General features: G+C 40.1%; 1 protein-coding gene across 2 annotated transcripts in view; it reads right to left on the bottom strand.

The window, feature by feature from the left end:
- Positions 1-8,724: 8,724 nt before the first annotated feature.
- The window catches only part of ENOX2 (ecto-NOX disulfide-thiol exchanger 2), a 254,192-nt gene continuing 243,714 nt past the window's right edge, over positions 8,725-19,202 (bottom strand). For both annotated transcript variants that reach the window (XM_058536719.1, XM_058536720.1), the window contains exons 11-14: positions 19,066-19,173; positions 15,558-15,666; positions 12,815-12,900; positions 8,725-10,278 (exon numbers count right to left, since the gene is read on the bottom strand). In XM_058536719.1, coding sequence (XP_058392702.1) covers positions 10,147-10,278; positions 12,815-12,900; positions 15,558-15,666; positions 19,066-19,173 — 435 coding nt within the window. In that variant the 3' untranslated portion in view covers positions 8,725-10,146. The remainder of the gene's footprint in view (positions 10,279-12,814; positions 12,901-15,557; positions 15,667-19,065; positions 19,174-19,202) is intronic.

Below are 19,202 nucleotides of genomic sequence, written 5' to 3' on the forward strand. Positions count from 1 at the left end.
GAATAACACAGAAAAAAGCCCTCTGTGTCTATCTACCATCTGGAGACAGCCATTGCTAACAATTTGGTATCAGCTTTTGTACACATGTCCACAAACATATATACATATATATTTACATATTTTAACCAAAGCTTATATCATGCTGTGCAGATATGAAATAGCCTGCTTTTCTCATTTAACAATAAGCATATCATGAATATTTCCCAAATCCACATCAGTTTTACTGGCTACATGGTATTCTCTTAGTCCTTAATTTGGACATCTGGATTGTTTCTAACAGTTTGCTATTAAATATCCTTGTTACATTCACCTTAGCACTTTCCCTTGCTTATTTCTCTAGGAATAGATTTTTAGAAGTAGAATTGTTAGAATAACATATGACTGCACTTTTTAAAGGCTTCTCCCTTCTGAAAGGTTTTACTGTTCACACTCCCACCAGCAGAGAAGATGTGTCTGTTTCCTTATGCTCAGGAAGACATAAATTTTTTTATTCATTTTCATTTTTGCTTATCTTTTCCTTTTTCTTGGATGTTTCTAAGGAGCTTTCAGAACCAAGGGACTCAGCCAATCCTGCCTGTGTTGCGGTCCCTGGTTGAGACCTTGGCATTTAGTGTTTTCCTGGGCAGAGTGGTACCCTGAAGATGGCCTGCTCAGCTACATCAAACGCTGATGCCTCGGGGACAGTGAGAAGCATGGCATGATTGCCCTGTGCTTCAGTATGCGCCAGGAGATCCGTGAGAACCATGAGGCAGCTGCCTGCGTCCAGCTGAAATTGACTGATTCTCAGCCCTGGGGTGAGCCGAGGTCACACGACCACCACCAGGGCAGTGCTGCTGGCCAGGGAAGGGTCTCAGGGCTAAGAACAGCAAAAGCCCATGAGATTGGCTGGTAGAAGCTGAGGCGGGTATTAGTCACTCAGCAGGGACCCAGCTGGGCAGATAAGAGATTAAAGGGGGACTTGGAAGGCATGTGCACCTCTTGGGATCTGTAGCCTGTGCATCCAGGGTATCAACCATCAGGAACCAATGTGTATGTTGATGCCGTGTAAGCCTATCTTGATGTTTCAGAGAGAAATGAACAACTAGAGGGGCCACTGAATCCTACTCGAATGTGTGCACTTCTGGACCAATAGCCTTTATGTGAGTGAAACATACCTGCTTCCCTGTGAACATGACCTGGGATGTTTCTATTCCAGCCCACTGTCACTATGAGTGAGTCGGGTGAGAGCCTTGGGAGTCAGACAGACTCAACAAGTCTCCTCGACTCCCCTGCAGAGGATAGCCTCAAGAATGGGCAGCAGCTGAAGCAGCTGCTGGTGAAGGCCCCAACTCTGATTCTGGATGCAGTAGAGTTATGCTAAGGTAACCACAGAGAGTCTTATTCCAGACTGGCCTTGGGGCTTGGTGTCTGCAGTAGGAAAGATTTTATTTTGTCCCTGTGCTCTTCCAAGTGAAGAAGGAAGGAGTCATGGGTCAACTGGGGGCAGAAGGGGTGAGTGCAGTTGCTGGAGGGTTCACATGGGAGATGGTGGCAACAAAGTCTTTATCTGTGCCTCCCTCCACCCTCATTCCTCAGGACTCCTGTGTGCCACAGGCCCTGCACTGTCACTGGCTCGCCAAGTTGATAACAGTGCAGACTCACTTTCTGAACATTGGCCAGAACACAATGCTCATCAACCTGGGCCACCATAGGCTGATGGACTGTATCATGGCCCTGTTTGGTTCTATTAGGTGACCAAGAAAGAAAAATCTAGCCATCACTGCCAGCATCCTCTCTCCTGCTGTCCCACTCATGGGACCCAGCGGTTGAGTGACTTGCCTAAGGTCTCAGGGCTAGTGACAGAACCAGGAAGTCCAATTCTCCTGACTTAGCTGTCTGATAAACCAAATAGCCTTTTCATGGTAGTATTTCTTACCAGCATATTTAGGCAGAGGTTGGAGAATGGTGAGACAATACTGTCTCCTTTTCCCCACGCTGTTAGGCCAAGAAAGAGGCAGACACCTTTCACCCGTTAGATAGTTGAGATTCAGAATAATATCCCTGTGGTGGTCCTGCGAGCATCTCTTAGTCCCAGCATTTCTAGAATGGCGAGCCAGGGTTAGCATAAGGAGTCAGGGCTGCTGGAGGCTGGTTATAGCCCTTTAACGAGGAAGGATGTTTATCAGGGAATCAGCCCTTTCACTGTTCCATGTACAGTTGAGTTAGTGGGAAGAATATTCTTTCTCAGCAGTTTTATCATAACTAATATTCTTAGTGGCAATATGGAGTCATCACGGCAAGGTCAGGACAGGTCTAGAACCCTCTGTTTAATAGCACAGGAATGGATGTAAAACAGAAATGTTTTCATTTAAAATGATTAAAATAAAAAGATTCGTACCGGAAGGGGCATGTTTCAGTTATCTGGTAAACTCACTTATATTAAATACCCAGATGTCTTCACTTGCTGAATAAACGAGGCATGATTGTAATACTGGCTCTACCAAGTGCTGCACACACTGCTGTGTGTGTGCAAGTGTGTGTGCGCGTGCGCGCGCGCGTGTGTGTAAGGTGAGAGTGAGAGAGAGAGAGAGCTTATAATGTGAAAAACATTGAATTCAACATTCCAGGTTTTTCTCTCCCGCACTACATGGTTCTGGTCCAGAGGGTAGAACATGTTTCGTTAATGTATTAAACCCCACCCACACTCTTGATTCCTTGAGCTTCTCTTTAACCTCCTCAAGGGCAAGCACCATGTCATATTCATCCTTGCATCCCCGACTGGCTGGCTGAGTGTCTTGGACAGAGTAAGCACTTGAACAACATCTGAATTGAAATGTTGAGTTTCATGTCTTGGGGCCCAGCCACATGAAACACACTGTTTTACTGGTGTGGGTACACCACACCTTTTTCTTTTAGAGAGAGAATAAGATAATGTCTTATATTTTGTTTCTTTTTTTTTTTTTTTACTGTGTTTAGAATTGGTTGCCTTTTTATTATTCCAAACACACATTGGACAGATGTCTTCAGGGACTTCTCTCCAACAACTCCCAGATCTCTTTCCGGTGCCAGAACTGATGGTTTGGAGACTAACAAACATCTTGTGAATAGCATTTGGCTCATTTTCTCCTAAATGCAGTACTTTGTATTTGCTCACATTGAAGCTCATCTGTCACCTCTTCACCCAGAAACACAGGCTTGAGGGACTCTCCTGCCACTTATGCATTGACTTAGAATTTCACTATTTCAAAATGTGCAAAGAATCGTTATCGCTATCATTTATAACATTTACTGTTTAAAATATATTTCTATTTAATAAACACATATAGAGCTTACTATAGGATGAGCACTGTTTTAAGGAATTTATAAATATTAATGTATTTAATGAAATTAATCCTGGCCCCACTTTGGGGACGCTCACTGCACATTTCATCAACCTCCTCTATCAGGGGTGCTCTACCTAGAGAATGTGGGTAGAATTTAGGAAGCGTGTGAATGTGGATGGAAAAATTACATTTAGATTTTCACTAACCTCTAACTGAAATTTAGCATTTTCTTCCATTATAAATGTAGGCAACAAAGTATAGAGGTATTAGCAGTATCTGTGACTTTTTCACCAGTATCACAAATGTCATATTACAAGTTACTGCAGATTTCTTGAAATATTTATGTTCATCACTACTTCAAAATTATAGTAGTTATTAGATCTGCCATTACACATTGCTATTTAATGTGTTAAAGGAGCACATATGTTACTACATTACAAATGTGTTTTGATAACTATATTATTTCAATAGAGTTGATTTTCTTTGTATTTTATTTCATGCATTTAAAAATGTTATTCTGATAAGGGGTTCACAGGCTTCACCAGACTTCCCAAAGAGCCCATATGCCCCCAAATCATTAAGGACCCCTACTTTACATTCTCTCAGCCACACTGTGCAGAGGCTGGAGCTGAAGTGGGTGGAAAGTGGGAGGACTCAGGAGTCCTGCCTTCTCATCCCAGCTCCATCATCCGCTTAGCTGTGCGACCTAGGGTATGGCTCTTTATCCTTCTGAGACTCGTTTTCCTTCGCTGCAATTATGGTGAGGGAACCCTCTGCCCCTGCTGGCTCACAGGGTGTTGTGAAGATCAGATGACATAATGTCTGTGTAGTTGCTTTGAAAACACTTTAAAGCACGATATAAGATATTCGTTGAAGAATATTAATGAGTTGAGGTTGCAGAAGTCTGATGCCCCAGAGGACGATTAAGTATAGGGTAGTCTAATATTTGAACAGACTTGGAGTGAATGCAGTTAGGTAGAACACTCTTTAATGTGTCCTGCACATCATTTTCCACCCAAGATCTGAGATCATCTCCATAAGGCTCTATAGCCTTGAATGCTCATACTTGTGTGTAATCAATTCCTTTTCCTTCCTTCTGTTGCCCCAAGTAATTGCTTCAGTATGCCTTTGAGACCTTCCACCCAGAGAGAACATTTAGGCAAATGAGATCTTCAAAGCTTCCTGACAGACTGCAAGAATGGAATGATGTTATGGATCTTGGGATATGGGAGAGAAGATAAGGCCCCTCTGGCCTCTTTGTTAATGGGATGTGGTCTGTCCTGCGATGGGAGGGGGTGAAATTGAAAGGATACTGGAGACTATATCACAACACAGCAGAAGGAAGTTTCTTCCCTATGTCAGGCTTGGGCCAGGCATTACTTACCTCTGACGGAGTGTTGTTGAGTAAAATCTCCCGAATTTCTCTGAGCCAGCAGGTATCATTCTTTTTTTAAGTTACCCTGTTGCCCTATGGAATTCCCAATACTGGAAATGTAGCTCTGGTGTCATTAAAGCATTGTTAATATGATTATTAGTTGAGTAATGATTACAGCTATTTATTGAGCACTTATTTTGCCAGGCATAGTTAGTACTGAGCACTTTATACAGAGCAAAGCCTTATAAATGACCTTTGAAGGAAGTATACTTAGATTTCCATTTTATATGAAAAACAAAGGTTCAGAGAGGTTCAGTGACAGTGTTAGAAAGTGACCTTGGGCACCCTGGTATAAGAGAAGGAGCATAAATTGAAGCCAGGCAGGCTGGGGTTCAAATCCTGGGCTTTGTCACATACTGGCTATGTACCTCGGGCAAGTAATTTAAACTTTCTGAGCCTGTTTTCTCCTCTTACCGTATTTCAAGCTCCCTAACATTTGTGAAGCCTTCCATGATGTCCCTCTTGCAGCACCTTGTACATGGCCTTGTACATGTACACCTTTGCCATTGTAAACTTTTGAGGGGTGAGGTTATGCTTTATTTATCTTGGAAATTCTAGGACCAAGACTTGTACATATCAGGTGCTCTATAATGGCATGTGAATGAACAATGTGGGATTTATAATAATACTTACCAATTAGGTTGATATGAAGGTTAAATAAAATATTGGAGCAATAGAAAGTTTTGAGTTTGCAGTTGGACAGACCAAGATTCAAATCTCATCCCTGGCTCTTAGAAACTTAGGCAAGTTACTTCACATCTCAGAGTCTCAGCCGAAACATAGAATAATGCTATCTACTTTTCACAGTTGTAGTAAAAATGAATGAATCTATACATACATATTTACTGGTAAGTAGGAATCACTAATCAATGTTAGCTTTTATTATTAGTGCATATAAATGTAGTTTGTATAGAGTACTATACAAATACTCATTTAACAAGTATTTACTGAACACCTACAATGCACCAGGTTTTGGGGATGTGGCAGTGAACAAGACAAATGAAGACGATGTTCTCATGGAACTTACACTCTGGGGCTGGATGGGGGTGGTTGAGGGCACAGAGTGTAATAGCTCAGGTCTCAAGAGCAAGCCATCATTACCACATTATCCACACCATTCATGGTTGGTCAACACTGAATATTTTCATGCTGAGCTTTTATGGTCTTGGCTAAAGGATGAAGGATTTATGTTCAGTGTGTTAAAGCCTATCCTTCTAGCTCCTTGAGGGCAAGGACTAGCCATACTCCTTTTGCATCCCACAGTGCCTGGCAGAGGGTCTGGGACTGAGTAAATGTTTGGAATACATTTGAAGAGCTGAATTTTCCTTCTTGAGGCCTAGCAACATGATGTAGCTCCACAATTCCAGGTGTGAATACAAAAACATTTTTCTTAAAATGAGGGTAAGGTCATGACGTATAATTACTTTTGATTGAATCATAATCATAATCATAACTGTACTGTGAACTCACTATGGGCCAGGCACTTGCTGGGCAATTTACAGATGCTAGCTTGTTGAATCTTGACCACCACTCTCTGAGGTAGGTACTGTTTCTCCTTAATTTTACCTATAAGGAAATTGAAACTCTCAGTGTGTCCAGGTAACTTGCCTAAAGACATACAGGCAGGAAGTGACTTTGGGCCTCATGATAGCATAATGGGTGCTTAGCAGATGGTAGCAATTGTAGTGAAAAGTAAATCCAGGTCTATTTGATGGACTGTGCAAGACAGCTAAGAATTCCAACAGCTCACCCAGTTCTACCAGGCGAGTCTTGCACATCTATGCTGTCTTTTCAAGTAATACAGTTTATTCTGCACTATATGAAAAGCATACATTTTTGGGCCAATTTAAAAACAAAACTCAGGTTTATATAAACCTGAAAACAGATATGCTTCTAATGTGTTCTTAAAACTAACTTTTTCATTTGCATTGAAGACATTTAACAAGCAACTTGGTAACATTAAAAAATAAGAACTGGAGATGTCACAGGACTAGGAAGGGAGATGAAACAACCATTTGTAAAACAAAAGAATGCTTCTATTCATTATTATCTAGAAAAATCTAACTACTGTATCTCCTAAAAATAACAAAACAGTAATATTTCAAAATTCAAGAGGAACAACACAATAAATAGCACTGAGCATTTATAAGGAAAAATAGCTTCATTAGTAGATTTCTATGGTGAACAGAAAGGATTGTGCGAGATGGTATGTGCTGCAATTTGATTATGTAATATAACGCAAACATATTCTATTTTTACACATTATAACAACTCTGGATTAGTGTATTAGGATTCTACAAAGAAACAGAATCAATGGGATGTATATATACATACATACATATATATGTATATACATATGGGATGTACATATGTATGTTACATATGTATATGTATATACAATGGGATATATACACACATATTTATATAAGTGTGTATATATATCATATATATGTATGTATAAGTGTATATATAGAGGTTTTTTTTCAATTTTTTTATTGAGGTCACATTGGTTTATAACATTGTGTAATTTAAGGTGTACATTATTATATATCAGTTTCTGTAGAGATTGCATCATGCTCACCACCAATAGTCTACTTTTTATCTGTCACCATATATATGTGCCCCTTTACCTCTTTCTCCCACCCCTCACCCCTTCCCCTCTGGTAACCACTAATCTGTTCTCTTTATCCATGTGTTTGTTTATCTTCCACATGAGTGAAATCATATGGTGTTTGTCTTTCTCTGTCTGGCTTATTTCGCTTAACACGATACCCTCAAGTTCCATCCATGTTGTTGCAAATGGGACGATTTTCTCTTTTTTATGGCTGAGTAGTATTCCATTGTATCTATATACCACATCTTCTTTATTCATTCATCAGTCGTTGCGCACTTGGGTTGCTTCCACATCTAATGCTACAATGAACATAGAGGTGCATAAGTCTCTTTGAATTGTTGATTTCATGTTCTTTGGATAAATACCCAGTAGTGGGATAGCTGGATCATATGGTATTTCTATTTTTAATTTTTTGAGAAATCTCCATACTGTTTTCCATATGGGCTGCACCAGTTTGCATTCCCATCAGCAGAGTATGAGGGTTCCCTTTTCAGAAACAGAGATTTATTTTAAGAAATTGGCTTTGTGATTGTGGGGGCTGGCAAGTTTGAAATTTGTAGGGCTGGCCAGCAGTCTGGAAATTCTGGTAGGTGTTAATGCTTCAGTCTTGAGTCCAAAGGCAATGTGGAGACACAATTCCTTTCTCCCCAGAGTGCTTCCGTCTTTTCTCTTAAGGCCCTTCAATTGATTATATGAGGCCTACTCACATTATGGAGGGTGATCTCTTTACTCAAATTCTACTGTTTTAAATGTTAATCACATCTCAAAAATACCTTCACAGCAACATCTAGACTGGTGTTTGACCAAGCAACTGAGCACTATAGCCTAGTCAACTTGACACACAAAATTAACCATCACAACTAGTGTATTCAAGCAGGCTGGGAGGAGTACACCTAGACTAAATTGGCTGGAATAATAGGAAGAGATCATTTGTAGTACAAGTAGTGAAGGAGAGCAAGAGGCCTGGATGTGGCAGCTGTTGCTTTAAAATTTCATTTTTATTTAACTTATTTAAATAAGAAATAACTGATAAGTGGCTAATTTCTTCTGATTTCATAAATATTATTAAAATAAGGCATTCCAGGACCCCTGAGACTGATGAATCAAAGCCTTCTATAGTGCTGATGACAGATATGCTTCAGTGAGGAAGATAGTGTAAAAATAACCCTAGCTTCCTGCTGGTGCCGCAGCTGGGTGCTTAAGGGGGAAGCCAGCTTTCAGCATGAATGGGCTGCCATGGAACCCTATTTCCAGTTGTCAAGGCAGAAGGTTTAGCATCTTCTTCCAACATCCTGGTAACTCAAAGGAAGAAATGGAGATGACTTACTAAAGGATTTCTTAGAGAGTAAATAATTCAAAACAGAACACCAAACTGAGGTATAAAAAAGGAATATTTATCTTTTAAAAATACAACTTTGAACACTACTGACATCTCATTTACAAAGTATTTTCCTGAAATACTCTTCATTGGCTTTGCTTACTTAGTACATTCTCTTATTTTGAATCAAGACTCAAGGGAGGGCATGCTTGTGTTATTATAAGCACCACCAACACCACGAAAGAAAAGATCATCTCTGCCTCAGGATATTAGTCCCAAATCCTCATCCTTTCCCTTTCTTTTCCATCAAGCAGGACTTCCTGACTGGTCCACGCAAATTCTGCCACTGCAGTCTGCTGACGGGCACACAGAACTGGAGGCGTCCCTGGCAATCAGCACTCCAGGGGGAGCTGACCTATTTGCAGGAAGCCTCACACACCCTGGCCCATTATTTATTCATTACCAAGCATTTTCTATTAATACTCATATCAACTCTTTGCAAACATTCAGCATGAAGTAAACATAGTATTTACAGCAGTACACGGTTTGTAATTCAACACACTGACAACGGAAGACAAGAGACCAACAGACTTTGTAAGAAGGCCAGAGGGGAAAGCATATTAAAATAAATCCCTTCTGCTAATGTGTGTGTGTTCGTGTGTGTGTGCACGTGTGCATGTGCACACGTGTTTTAATTCATAGAAAACTAAACATGCCCTTCTTTAAAAGCAGACTATTTACAAGGTGATTCTGAATAGCACGTACACATGCCAGACATACTGGACACTTGCTTTCTGCAAATATATCTAGATTTGTTTTTAAATTCTGAAATAAACCTTTTATCTGATATATTAGAGAAAATAATTTTGGAACATTTGTCAAATTTTGGTTCACAGAAATTTTGCAAAAAGCCACAAACCATGCTTTGTCTTTTAAAAGGTGAACTTGGTCATGCACCTTCTAGAAGACACTAATGTATTATTCATTTACTGGCCTACTGGAGATTGGAAAGACAATGCCAGTTAAGGAGTACCTAGTGCTCCTTTCATTCCTTTCACCAGTAGCAACATTAACGTGAAGGGAAGTTTTGAAACACAAATCACATACAAATCATCAACACATTTCAGTTAACAGTGTTTAAAAAAATACCAAAGTCTACAACAGTAGTACAGACACCGAAAACACCTCAAATACTCTTTAGCCTCAGGCCTTTTTCAATACCACTAATAAAAAAAGACAACCAATTGACAGAATGGGAGGAAGTTACAGCACTTGAGGTTTGGGTCACTTTCTTTTTAGGGACTGTAGCTCGAGGTGCTGCTCTAGGATCCTTATTTTAACTCACAAGATATTCCAGGAATGAATTGACAAATTTAAAGCAATTTCCACTTGAAAACCATTGAAAATACAAATCGCTTTCTAAGCTTGTCCAACACACATTTAATTTTCAGGATCCCAGGTTGTCAGGCAAAGGGATTCAGGTCAGTTTCAAACCCTCAAAGCCACAGAACTTCCATCTCTTCTCCAGACTGGCTCCAACTCCAGTCATTTCCTGCTTGAAGGTATGCTGGAGTCTGCTCATGAGACATTCCACATCACTGGTGCAGATCTGCGGGACAGAGGACATCTCCATTCAAAACCAGCTCCATCTTTCTAATCTGGCTCTTTTTTTCCACTGTTGCCTGCTTTAGAATGCTGATGCATACATGCATACATGTATGTGTTGGGGGTGGGGCTGACCTCTTCCTCCTCCTTGTGCATGTGTATGTGTTGGTTCAGTGGCTTCCAGATGGTCGCTTTCCTCTGCTGTGTCCACCAGACCACTGAGCTTTCTTTTTGTTTATATATTTCATAACTGCTTTATTTAGGTATAATTTATATACAATAAATTCACCTATTTTACATGTACAGTTTGATGAGTTTAAGCAAATTTATACAATTGAGCAACTGTCACTACAGTTCAGTTGCAGAACATTCCATCACCCCAAAAAAGCTCCTTCATGCCCCTTTGCAGTCAATCCTCACTTCCAATCCCTGACTCAGATTTTTTCACTGTGGTTTTGCATTTTCTGGAAATTTCATATATGTGTAATCACACAATATGTAGTCCTTTGTGACTATTTTCTTTCACTTAGCATGATGTTTTTGAGATTGATCGCCACTGAGCTTTCTATTAGAAAGAGCTAGTGTCAGTCGTGTGGAAAGGCTTGGGTTTGTAGCCAGCTGAATGACAGCTAATCAGTGCTATGTACAGGCCTACTGAAGCTGTGAAGTCTTTTGGGAGGGGAGGAGGGCAGAAATGATTGCCACCAGAACAGAATTCTTCACACACACATTAGTTCACAAAGGAAAAGTGACAGGAAAAGGGAATGCTCTGTGTTCCTACTTCTGTGCATTGTCTCTTTCTCTTCATTATACACACACACACACACACACACACACACGTACATGCACATGCACACACATCAATACAAAACCAAAATCTGTGGACCCCCTTAGGGCTTACTTCAGGTAGTCATCTTTACGTTGGTAGCAACCATCCTAACTGTGGGCCTGGGTATTAGTGCTTGACTGAAGAGTACTAGGCAATCCTTAAAGAAACCCTGAGTTTCCACCACACTGAGTATTCCTGAAGCTGGAGGGAGGGACCCCCCAATTCTGTTGGTACCACTGCAGGTTCCCTTTGGGAGGCCCTGGCACTATTCCAGCAGGAAGCTGCTCATGAGGAACTGGGTCTAGGCTAGGAGTGAAGTCATGTCTTCTTCCCAGTGCTGGTAGTAGACTGTATCCAGTTAAGTGAAAGAAGCACATTGCAGAGTATCATATAGAGCTGAATCCCCATTTCAAAAAACATAAATATGTAATTTTTATAGATATATATACACACAATGCAGGTGCAGCATATGTGTAGAAAGGGGTCTACACATACGAAATAAGATACGCCAAACTGCTAACAGTGGTTATCCTTGAGGGGTGGGATTATGGGTAACTTTCACTTTCTCTTTACTATATTTTTATATTGCTTATATTTTAAAGACAATAGGTATGCATTATTTTTGCGATTTAAAAAAAGAACCAGATCATTTTTGCTGACATATATTTCCATTTCTTACCACTTCAACCAACCACTTGGTCCTGGTGCTCACATACCATCCCTCCCTTCACTGCTAAATGGGCTATTTAACTGCAGAATAGCAGCACTTCCCAGAGATAAATGAGGGGGGAGTGCTAGTTACAACTAGAACCAATGCCATGAGGAGGATGTATCACCACAGTTGGATTCCAAAATGGGCCAATGCTGTTGTTAAAGACATAATGCTTAAATGGTTTAACATGTTGGACGTTGAACTGTCAGGAATCTGCATTTCAATGGCACTTCTCAAAAGGCTCAGATTCTGTGAAATAGTGAGTACCATCCATGAGTAGGTTTAACTGAATGCTGCTTCTGAAAAAATCTATCATGAGTTTATTTATTCTGAGGGGTCAAGAGTCCCCTCCTGCCTCTATGAGACATCCTTGACTTTCTAGGGAACTAGCACTTACCCTCGCTCCTGACTGCTCTGTGAGTTCCCCTACAGGATAGCATCCAGGAAGGAGGTGGCCCATGAGATCAGCTGTGAGCAAATATTCACTCTGTGTTATAGACTTATTGTTCCATCTTTTTTTGCCCCTGCCTTGATTGTTTCAGTGGCGATGATGATGATCGGGGAGGTGGTTGGAGTAAGACTTACAATTTTGAAAATTAACATTTGCTAATGGCTAAAGGCCCAGGGAAAAAGTTTGACTGGTGAGAAATATTGATTAATTTGTAGCTTATACGTAAATTAAGAGAAAGGAGGAAAATTCTTCTAAGATGTATCTTAAAAGTAGGGTGGCCAACTCATTCCGGTTTGCCTGGGACTTCCTTAGTTCTAGCATTGGCAGTCCCAAGTCCCAGGAAACCCCCTTAGTCCCAGGCAAATGGGGATAGATGGTTACCCTACTTGCAAGAGAGAAGCTCTACACTGAATCACAGTGAGAGAATAGGTGAGGGATATTTCCTTAGAGTGCTTCCTAATGACTTATTTATGCTGGAGGAGTGTAAAGTCACCTGTTCACAAAGAACCCTACATCCCCTTGCATGCCCATTTCAGGCCCCCACATACCTTGTTATCTAGACGGTGCAAGTAGGAACAAATGTATTCAATGCTTGCTCCAAATGGGTGGACATGAAGAAATGTGGAGATAATCCCTAGAGAGACAATACCATGGAGGTTACACTTGAGTATTGTATTCTTTGAGATGCCACATGATAGTGCACAGCAAGAGCTAACTCGTATGTACAACATACTATGCACTGGGCACTATTATAAGTTGACATATATTTTACTCATTTAATCTTTACTCATTTAATCCTGTGAGGTAGGGATTACCATCCCCATTTCACAGATAAGGACACTGAGGCAAGTTTACGTTTAAGGAACTTGCCCAAGGTCACACAGTTGGTAAGTGGCAGAGCTGGTATTTGAACCCAGGTAGTTGCTTTTAACCATTACACATGCTGCTTCTCATTACCCATACTGACCACACTAGGTCACATGTAGAAAAGCTGGTATTTGAGGAGTCACTGCCATCATTCATGATGGCTAAAGACCATTTGAGTTCTACATTTTACAATGAATTTAGAATTTTACAATGAATTTAGATTGTGCACTGGGTTTTTGCAATTCCTCTGCACGGTCTTTAAATTGGACTTTACCCTCTTACGCATTAATAATGTCTTGCTGTTGTGGCAAAAGTACAAATCATGTACTTTGCCTGATTAACCTCGTGCCTCTCACAAGAGAATCCACTGATTGTATTTGGGTTTTATTCTGTGAGTAGCTCTGTAAAGAAAAACCAAACATTTCATTCACTTAAGTAGTCACTAGCATTCTGTTTGTGCTAAGAGCCCTAAATTTCTTCAAGTGACAGAATTCTTATAGCAGTTTACAGCCTTCAGGAATGTGCATGATTTCTACTCAGCATAACTCTGGGGTGACTGGCAGCTATACATACTGCTTTGATTGTTCTGGCCATCGGGTTAATTGTTCTAATATTTCTTTCTCTGGTAACAGGTGGAATATAAATTGTTCAAAAGTATACTATTTATTTCTTTAAAGTTTGTGAATTCACCTCCTTTCATAAGATCATAGGGACATCAAATAGACACAGAATTGAGTTTGCTGAAAACTTCCAGGAAATAAAAACTAAATTTGATCTGGTTTATAAACTACAACTTGTCTATTTATACAACTAAAAAAAATATCACAAGCTTAAATTGTAGCTTGAAGTTCAAATCAGTTCTCTGTGAAAATTCTCCAAACATTAGATGCCAAGGGGGTGGGTTGGAGGATCCAGAAGGAACTGACAGTAGGGTTCAAAATCTCTTCAAAATGGATGTTATCACTTACAACACTATTCTTAAATGACTAGGTAAATTGAATTTCTAAACACTGACTCAAGCTGAGAAACTTAAATTCTGAAAAAGACAGTCCATGTTCAAAGGAATTCTAGATGCTGTGGCCAAGAAAGGCTGTCAAATGCCAAGAAATAGCAATAGGTTTCAAAACACTAAGCAGTTTTTGTGGGTTCACACCCGAAGAACCAATTTAAAAAACAGATTTTCCTTTCTTTCTGTCAGGCCAAGAATACCTTCTTTAAAAAACAAAACAAGAAACACTTATCTTAAGAATCTTTGTTTCTAGAACTATCCATTTACAGAGGTTTCCTCTTACCCCCAGCTCTTCTCTGAAAGGTCTCTGTTGCCATGCCAATTTGTTAAAGAACTTCGAGTCGGAAAATGGAAATAAATTGTTACTTCCCTTGAAGACTCAATGGCAGATCTCCCTGTGCATCTTTATTAACATATCAAAGTGTTAAATCTGAGTACAATATCCATTACCAAAGGAGGCAGATATATTTTAAAAATATGCAGAAGCCAATCAGTGTGGAGGACTTTTGAGACTGGGTTGGGGCTACTGTGTGGCTCAGCTTCCAAGAAGGCAGTTGGAATTATCTGCTGAGGCCCAAGACCAGCCCCCTTGAAATGACAATATTTTAAGACCTCAATCTGCCAGTGTTCTCCAAATGGAATATAAAGTCAACAAGCATTTGTGAATAGTGCCGTAAGTGCAAAATGATTTCCATTTATTGAGGGCTTACTACGGGCTGGGCACTTCACTATGCAATTTAGATGAATTTTTGTATTTACTATTTGCAGTTGCCCTTTGAGGTAAGTAATATTATTATGCCAATTTTGCAGACAGAGGAACTGAAGCTCAGGATGGAAATGTTAGGGTCAAGCCAGGAAGCTAGGTCTGTCTAATTCCTTAACCACTTATGCTATCTTGCCTCTCTGAACGAATTTTCATATAATGAGAGCAATTGTAGCATTTATCTTATCAGAGCCCACCAGTGTCCAGCACCCTACAGACAGCCTCCTGAGTCATCTGCCAGTAACCTGGAAAAACTTAAGAGAGGCACACACTTCCTCTAGAGGCTCATCTGGAAAAGCTCCCTGCTAAACAGTGTCTGCAGTGTCCGTTGAGTGGGAGTGAGAGGGCTCAGCTATCCTTGCATAGAGATTTTAAAAATCTATGTGTTTCTCCAGCGGATCCTCTCTTAGCATAGTGCTTATGCTGACACGCTTGATGTGGCAGTGGCCATGAGGAGCTTGAAGAGGGCTGGGAGCTGCTGTTACCATTTTTATTGAAAACTGTACTTGTTCTCACCTTGTCATCTTCAGGAATCTGGGTCCTTGCACTGTCATGCTTCATAAATGCTTGGTGTGTGCTTATTCATCTCAAGTAAACCCCTTCCCTCCTCCACCGTACTCTATACATTGTATGTGTGTGTCAGCTTCCTTACCCACTAGCAGTGCTTCACGTTCAGATTTGATAGGACTGCTGTTCAGAGTCTTCTCAAGAGGGTAGTCACTATCCTGGCTCGATGCACACAGTCTAGAAGCACAGCTTTCCTGTGGGAATAATATGCTTCCTAGGTCAGTTCGCCTTATTTGGTGACAGACTTGGTTTCAATTACACAATAGGAACTTGTTAATATAGCACCCTAAAAGCAATACTGTCCAATTTTGATTATTGAATGGGAAGGAAAACAGTATAAATTACAAAAAGCATCACTGATAATCCATAGCCTCCTCATATGGCTTCAAAACATAGAAAAATTAAGACATTCATCTTCACCAGTTTTTTTCCTGCCTTCATCATTCTTGACTCTATATAAAGTAATCTGGGGAAGCAGAACCAACATTTACTGTCTACTAGATATCAGGCACTGTTAGGTATGTATTCTCTCCATTCTACAGATGAGGAAAGTGAGGCTCAGATAAATTAGGTAAATTGCCTAAGGTCACATTGCTAGGAAGTGGTAGAGCCTGGATTTCATCCCAGGCCATCCACTGTTAAAAGGACCATTCTTTTTTATTTTAGGTCTATACTCTGCTAAAGGCTAAATTCCATCTCTGAATGGAGAATCTACAATGTAGCTAATCCACTCACAGGTAATCAACTTTAAAGTAGAAATTAGAGCCTCTATTTATTGACTAACAACTCTCTCTCTCTCTCCCCTCTCTGATAAGGACATTATCAGTTAGTATATTCTTGACTTTACAGCAAGAAATGACCATGACTAAAAATGTCATTACTCAGTGGCCTTCTTTGTTGTTGAATGTTTTTTCTTCTGAGCGTAGCAGGTATGTTTCATAAGAGATATTCAGGTGAAATCCATGACCAGCAAACAAACTGAAAAATACCTCCAGACCGTTCATGGATCTTTCTTTCTCTCTTTGGGTACGGAGAATATCTTTTCCGTATTATAAATGTGAAGGAAGAGCCTTCAGAAGAAGGAATAAAAGAGATCACTGCTTCAGTCTCACTGCTATCTTACAAGCAAATGCTGGGGGAAATGCTCCTGGGGGGACAGAGCATGGCTGACTCCGATGCTTTGTCACTTTTTCCCTTCCACAAGCCCTCAGCAGGGACAGGTTTCCTTCTGTTTTCTTTAAAGATGTCTTCAAAGCTTCCAGGATACTGCCCCTGAATGAAATGAATGGTCTATGCTGCAAGACATGTTTTGTGGATTTACAGGCTTCCTGGCTGTAGTCAGAAGGGCAACCTTTCTTGATGACCTACTCAATCTTCGGCCTTTAGAATCCAATCCAGGCAGTAAGCATCATGCCAAGTTTGATTTAAACTACTGGCTCACTTCTAAGCCATGGGCTGTACATGTGCTTATAACCCTCTTAAAACATTAAATGATCCAGTAAGCCATTTCTTAAGTGTGAGAGTTTAACAGATTAGGGTTAATTTAAGATGTGAAGACATCCTGAGAGGTTTTAGCCATCTTGAACGGAAATGTAGCCTTATTGAATCCTGACATCAATTTTATTATAGTTGGCATTTAAAAAATTAGAAGGTATATTGAAGGGATGCTTATCACCTTGAATTTTACCAGCAGATTCAAAGAGCTAGTTCTTTCTGCAGTAAGACAGATATAAGCCACATTGTTATACTGCAAAACACTGACAATAACTCACACTGTGGTTTCCTGTCAAGAAACCCAAACAAAAACAAAAAGATCTCTCCTCACCAAAACTTATTGCTTTCCTTTCAACCTGAAATTATTTTGCAGTCTAACGTGATGGTGCTTTGCTTCCTAACCTAATTGTGTCAGGTTGAAATATTTGGTCACAAATCAGCTTCCCAGAGAAGATAAGTTTATAATGAACTGTCACAACTTTCTCTGAAAAAAGCTTTGCTTAAAATAACAGGAAAAAACATATTCTGACACATTTTCCCGATTATCAGTTGGATCTCTTTCCTTGTCCTCTTCAGTTGCCACTTCATGGCATATTCAGTTTCAGAATGGGAAACACTTAGGCTTAGGCACAATATGGCAAGTTTCCTCTATGCCATCTGACCTCTTGCTTGTTTAAATGAAATACTTTATAAAGCAGAAAACTGCTTATACTAAATCACTAAAAATGCCCTTAAGTCATTTTGTGATGTCAATCCTAAAGAGAGATTTCTAAGCACGATGTCATTAGCATAACCCACATCTATCTATCGTCTTCTGGCTACACACTCCATTTTATGCAAGAAGTGAAACAGAGCTCTGTAGCAGCTCTGGGACATTTTAGAAGCTCTGAGAGTATGAGGAAAGTCCTGCTAAATAGAGCAGCTTTGGTACTTTTCAATTAAATGCTTGATAAATGAATTTCTCTGGGATTGTGCTTGTTTCTTTAATAGCACCCACAAAACTGGGAAGTGAGTTGGTTTCATGATGTGGAAGAATTAAAAGCATATTGCAAATGGTCTCCAGAAGAAAACACTTTCAATCATTTGTTTCAACTACACCAAGGTTGTCAGTGCTTAATGGCACTCCGGGGGAAGTCACTATGCTGGCAAACACACCAAGTGTCTGTATGCATTGCATCTTCCTGAGCTGAGCATAGAAGATAAAGAGCACGAGCTCTTGTGGAATTGTAGCACTGTGGATTTCTGGAACTGTAGCATTGTTGATTTCTGGCTCTTGGTCTAGGCTCCTAATCTTCTCTTCCCTTTGAGACATTAAAATCAGGCATTTCTGGTCAATGGGCCTTCCTTTTTAGAGGATAACTTCAGATAAATGTTCAGGCATAAAGGAGATTAGAGAGGTATGACAGGGAGACACCCTCAGTAGACTTCACACACTTTAAATAGGCTAGGCACCTGATTCATGGTTGTGATACATTAATCCATCCAGATGTTAGTAGACTCTCTCAGAGGTCTTCACTGGTAGTTCTTACTGTTGCAGGCTCTCACTAGGCAAAGTCCCATCTTGCCTTCTCTGGTGCTATTATCTAGCTTTAGCACATTCTGTCTCCTTATTTGCTTTCCAAGGTTTCCCCTTTTTGGTTTTGGCTATTTCATCTGTAGCTGCTCATTATTACACTAGATGGAGTGTCTGCAAAGAAATGTCAGTGTTCTAGTTGCACTTGTCTTTCTTCCTTTAATGAAATGCTTAACTAAAGGTATTTTTTGTCACACGAATGTTCTATGTTGCTATTTGCTTGACAAGATGAAGCAGGGATGAGGTGTACACTCTGGTCCTCTCTAAGAGGGAAGACTAAGGAATTTTAGGGATGGATTTTTTATTCTTTGAAAAGTATACTCTCTAGAACTCTTAGAAATGCCAATGACTCACACTTAACAGCAGAGCGCTTGATTCAAGAATTATCCTGGAGATGGGGCTTTTAATTCCCAATCAGCCAAACATTCCACATTGATTCCTAGTGCAATAACTTCTAGGGCATTTTCATTGTCACTGAAAAGGGGGGAAAGAGGCAAGGAAAAAGGTTCACTTAGGACTTATGTACCTTTTCTTTAAGATTTTCCAACATTTTTTCCACCTGTAATTTGTCGTCTTTGAGCTTTTCAAGTTCAGCTTCTTTCCTTTTGTATTCCTCTTGGACTTTGAGCAGATGCTACAAGAAAGATCACGGACAATCAACTC

This window comes from Diceros bicornis, chromosome X (assembly GCF_020826845.1).
Source record: "Diceros bicornis minor isolate mBicDic1 chromosome X, mDicBic1.mat.cur, whole genome shotgun sequence".
In the NCBI taxonomy this organism is placed as follows: Eukaryota; Metazoa; Chordata; class Mammalia; order Perissodactyla; family Rhinocerotidae; genus Diceros; species Diceros bicornis.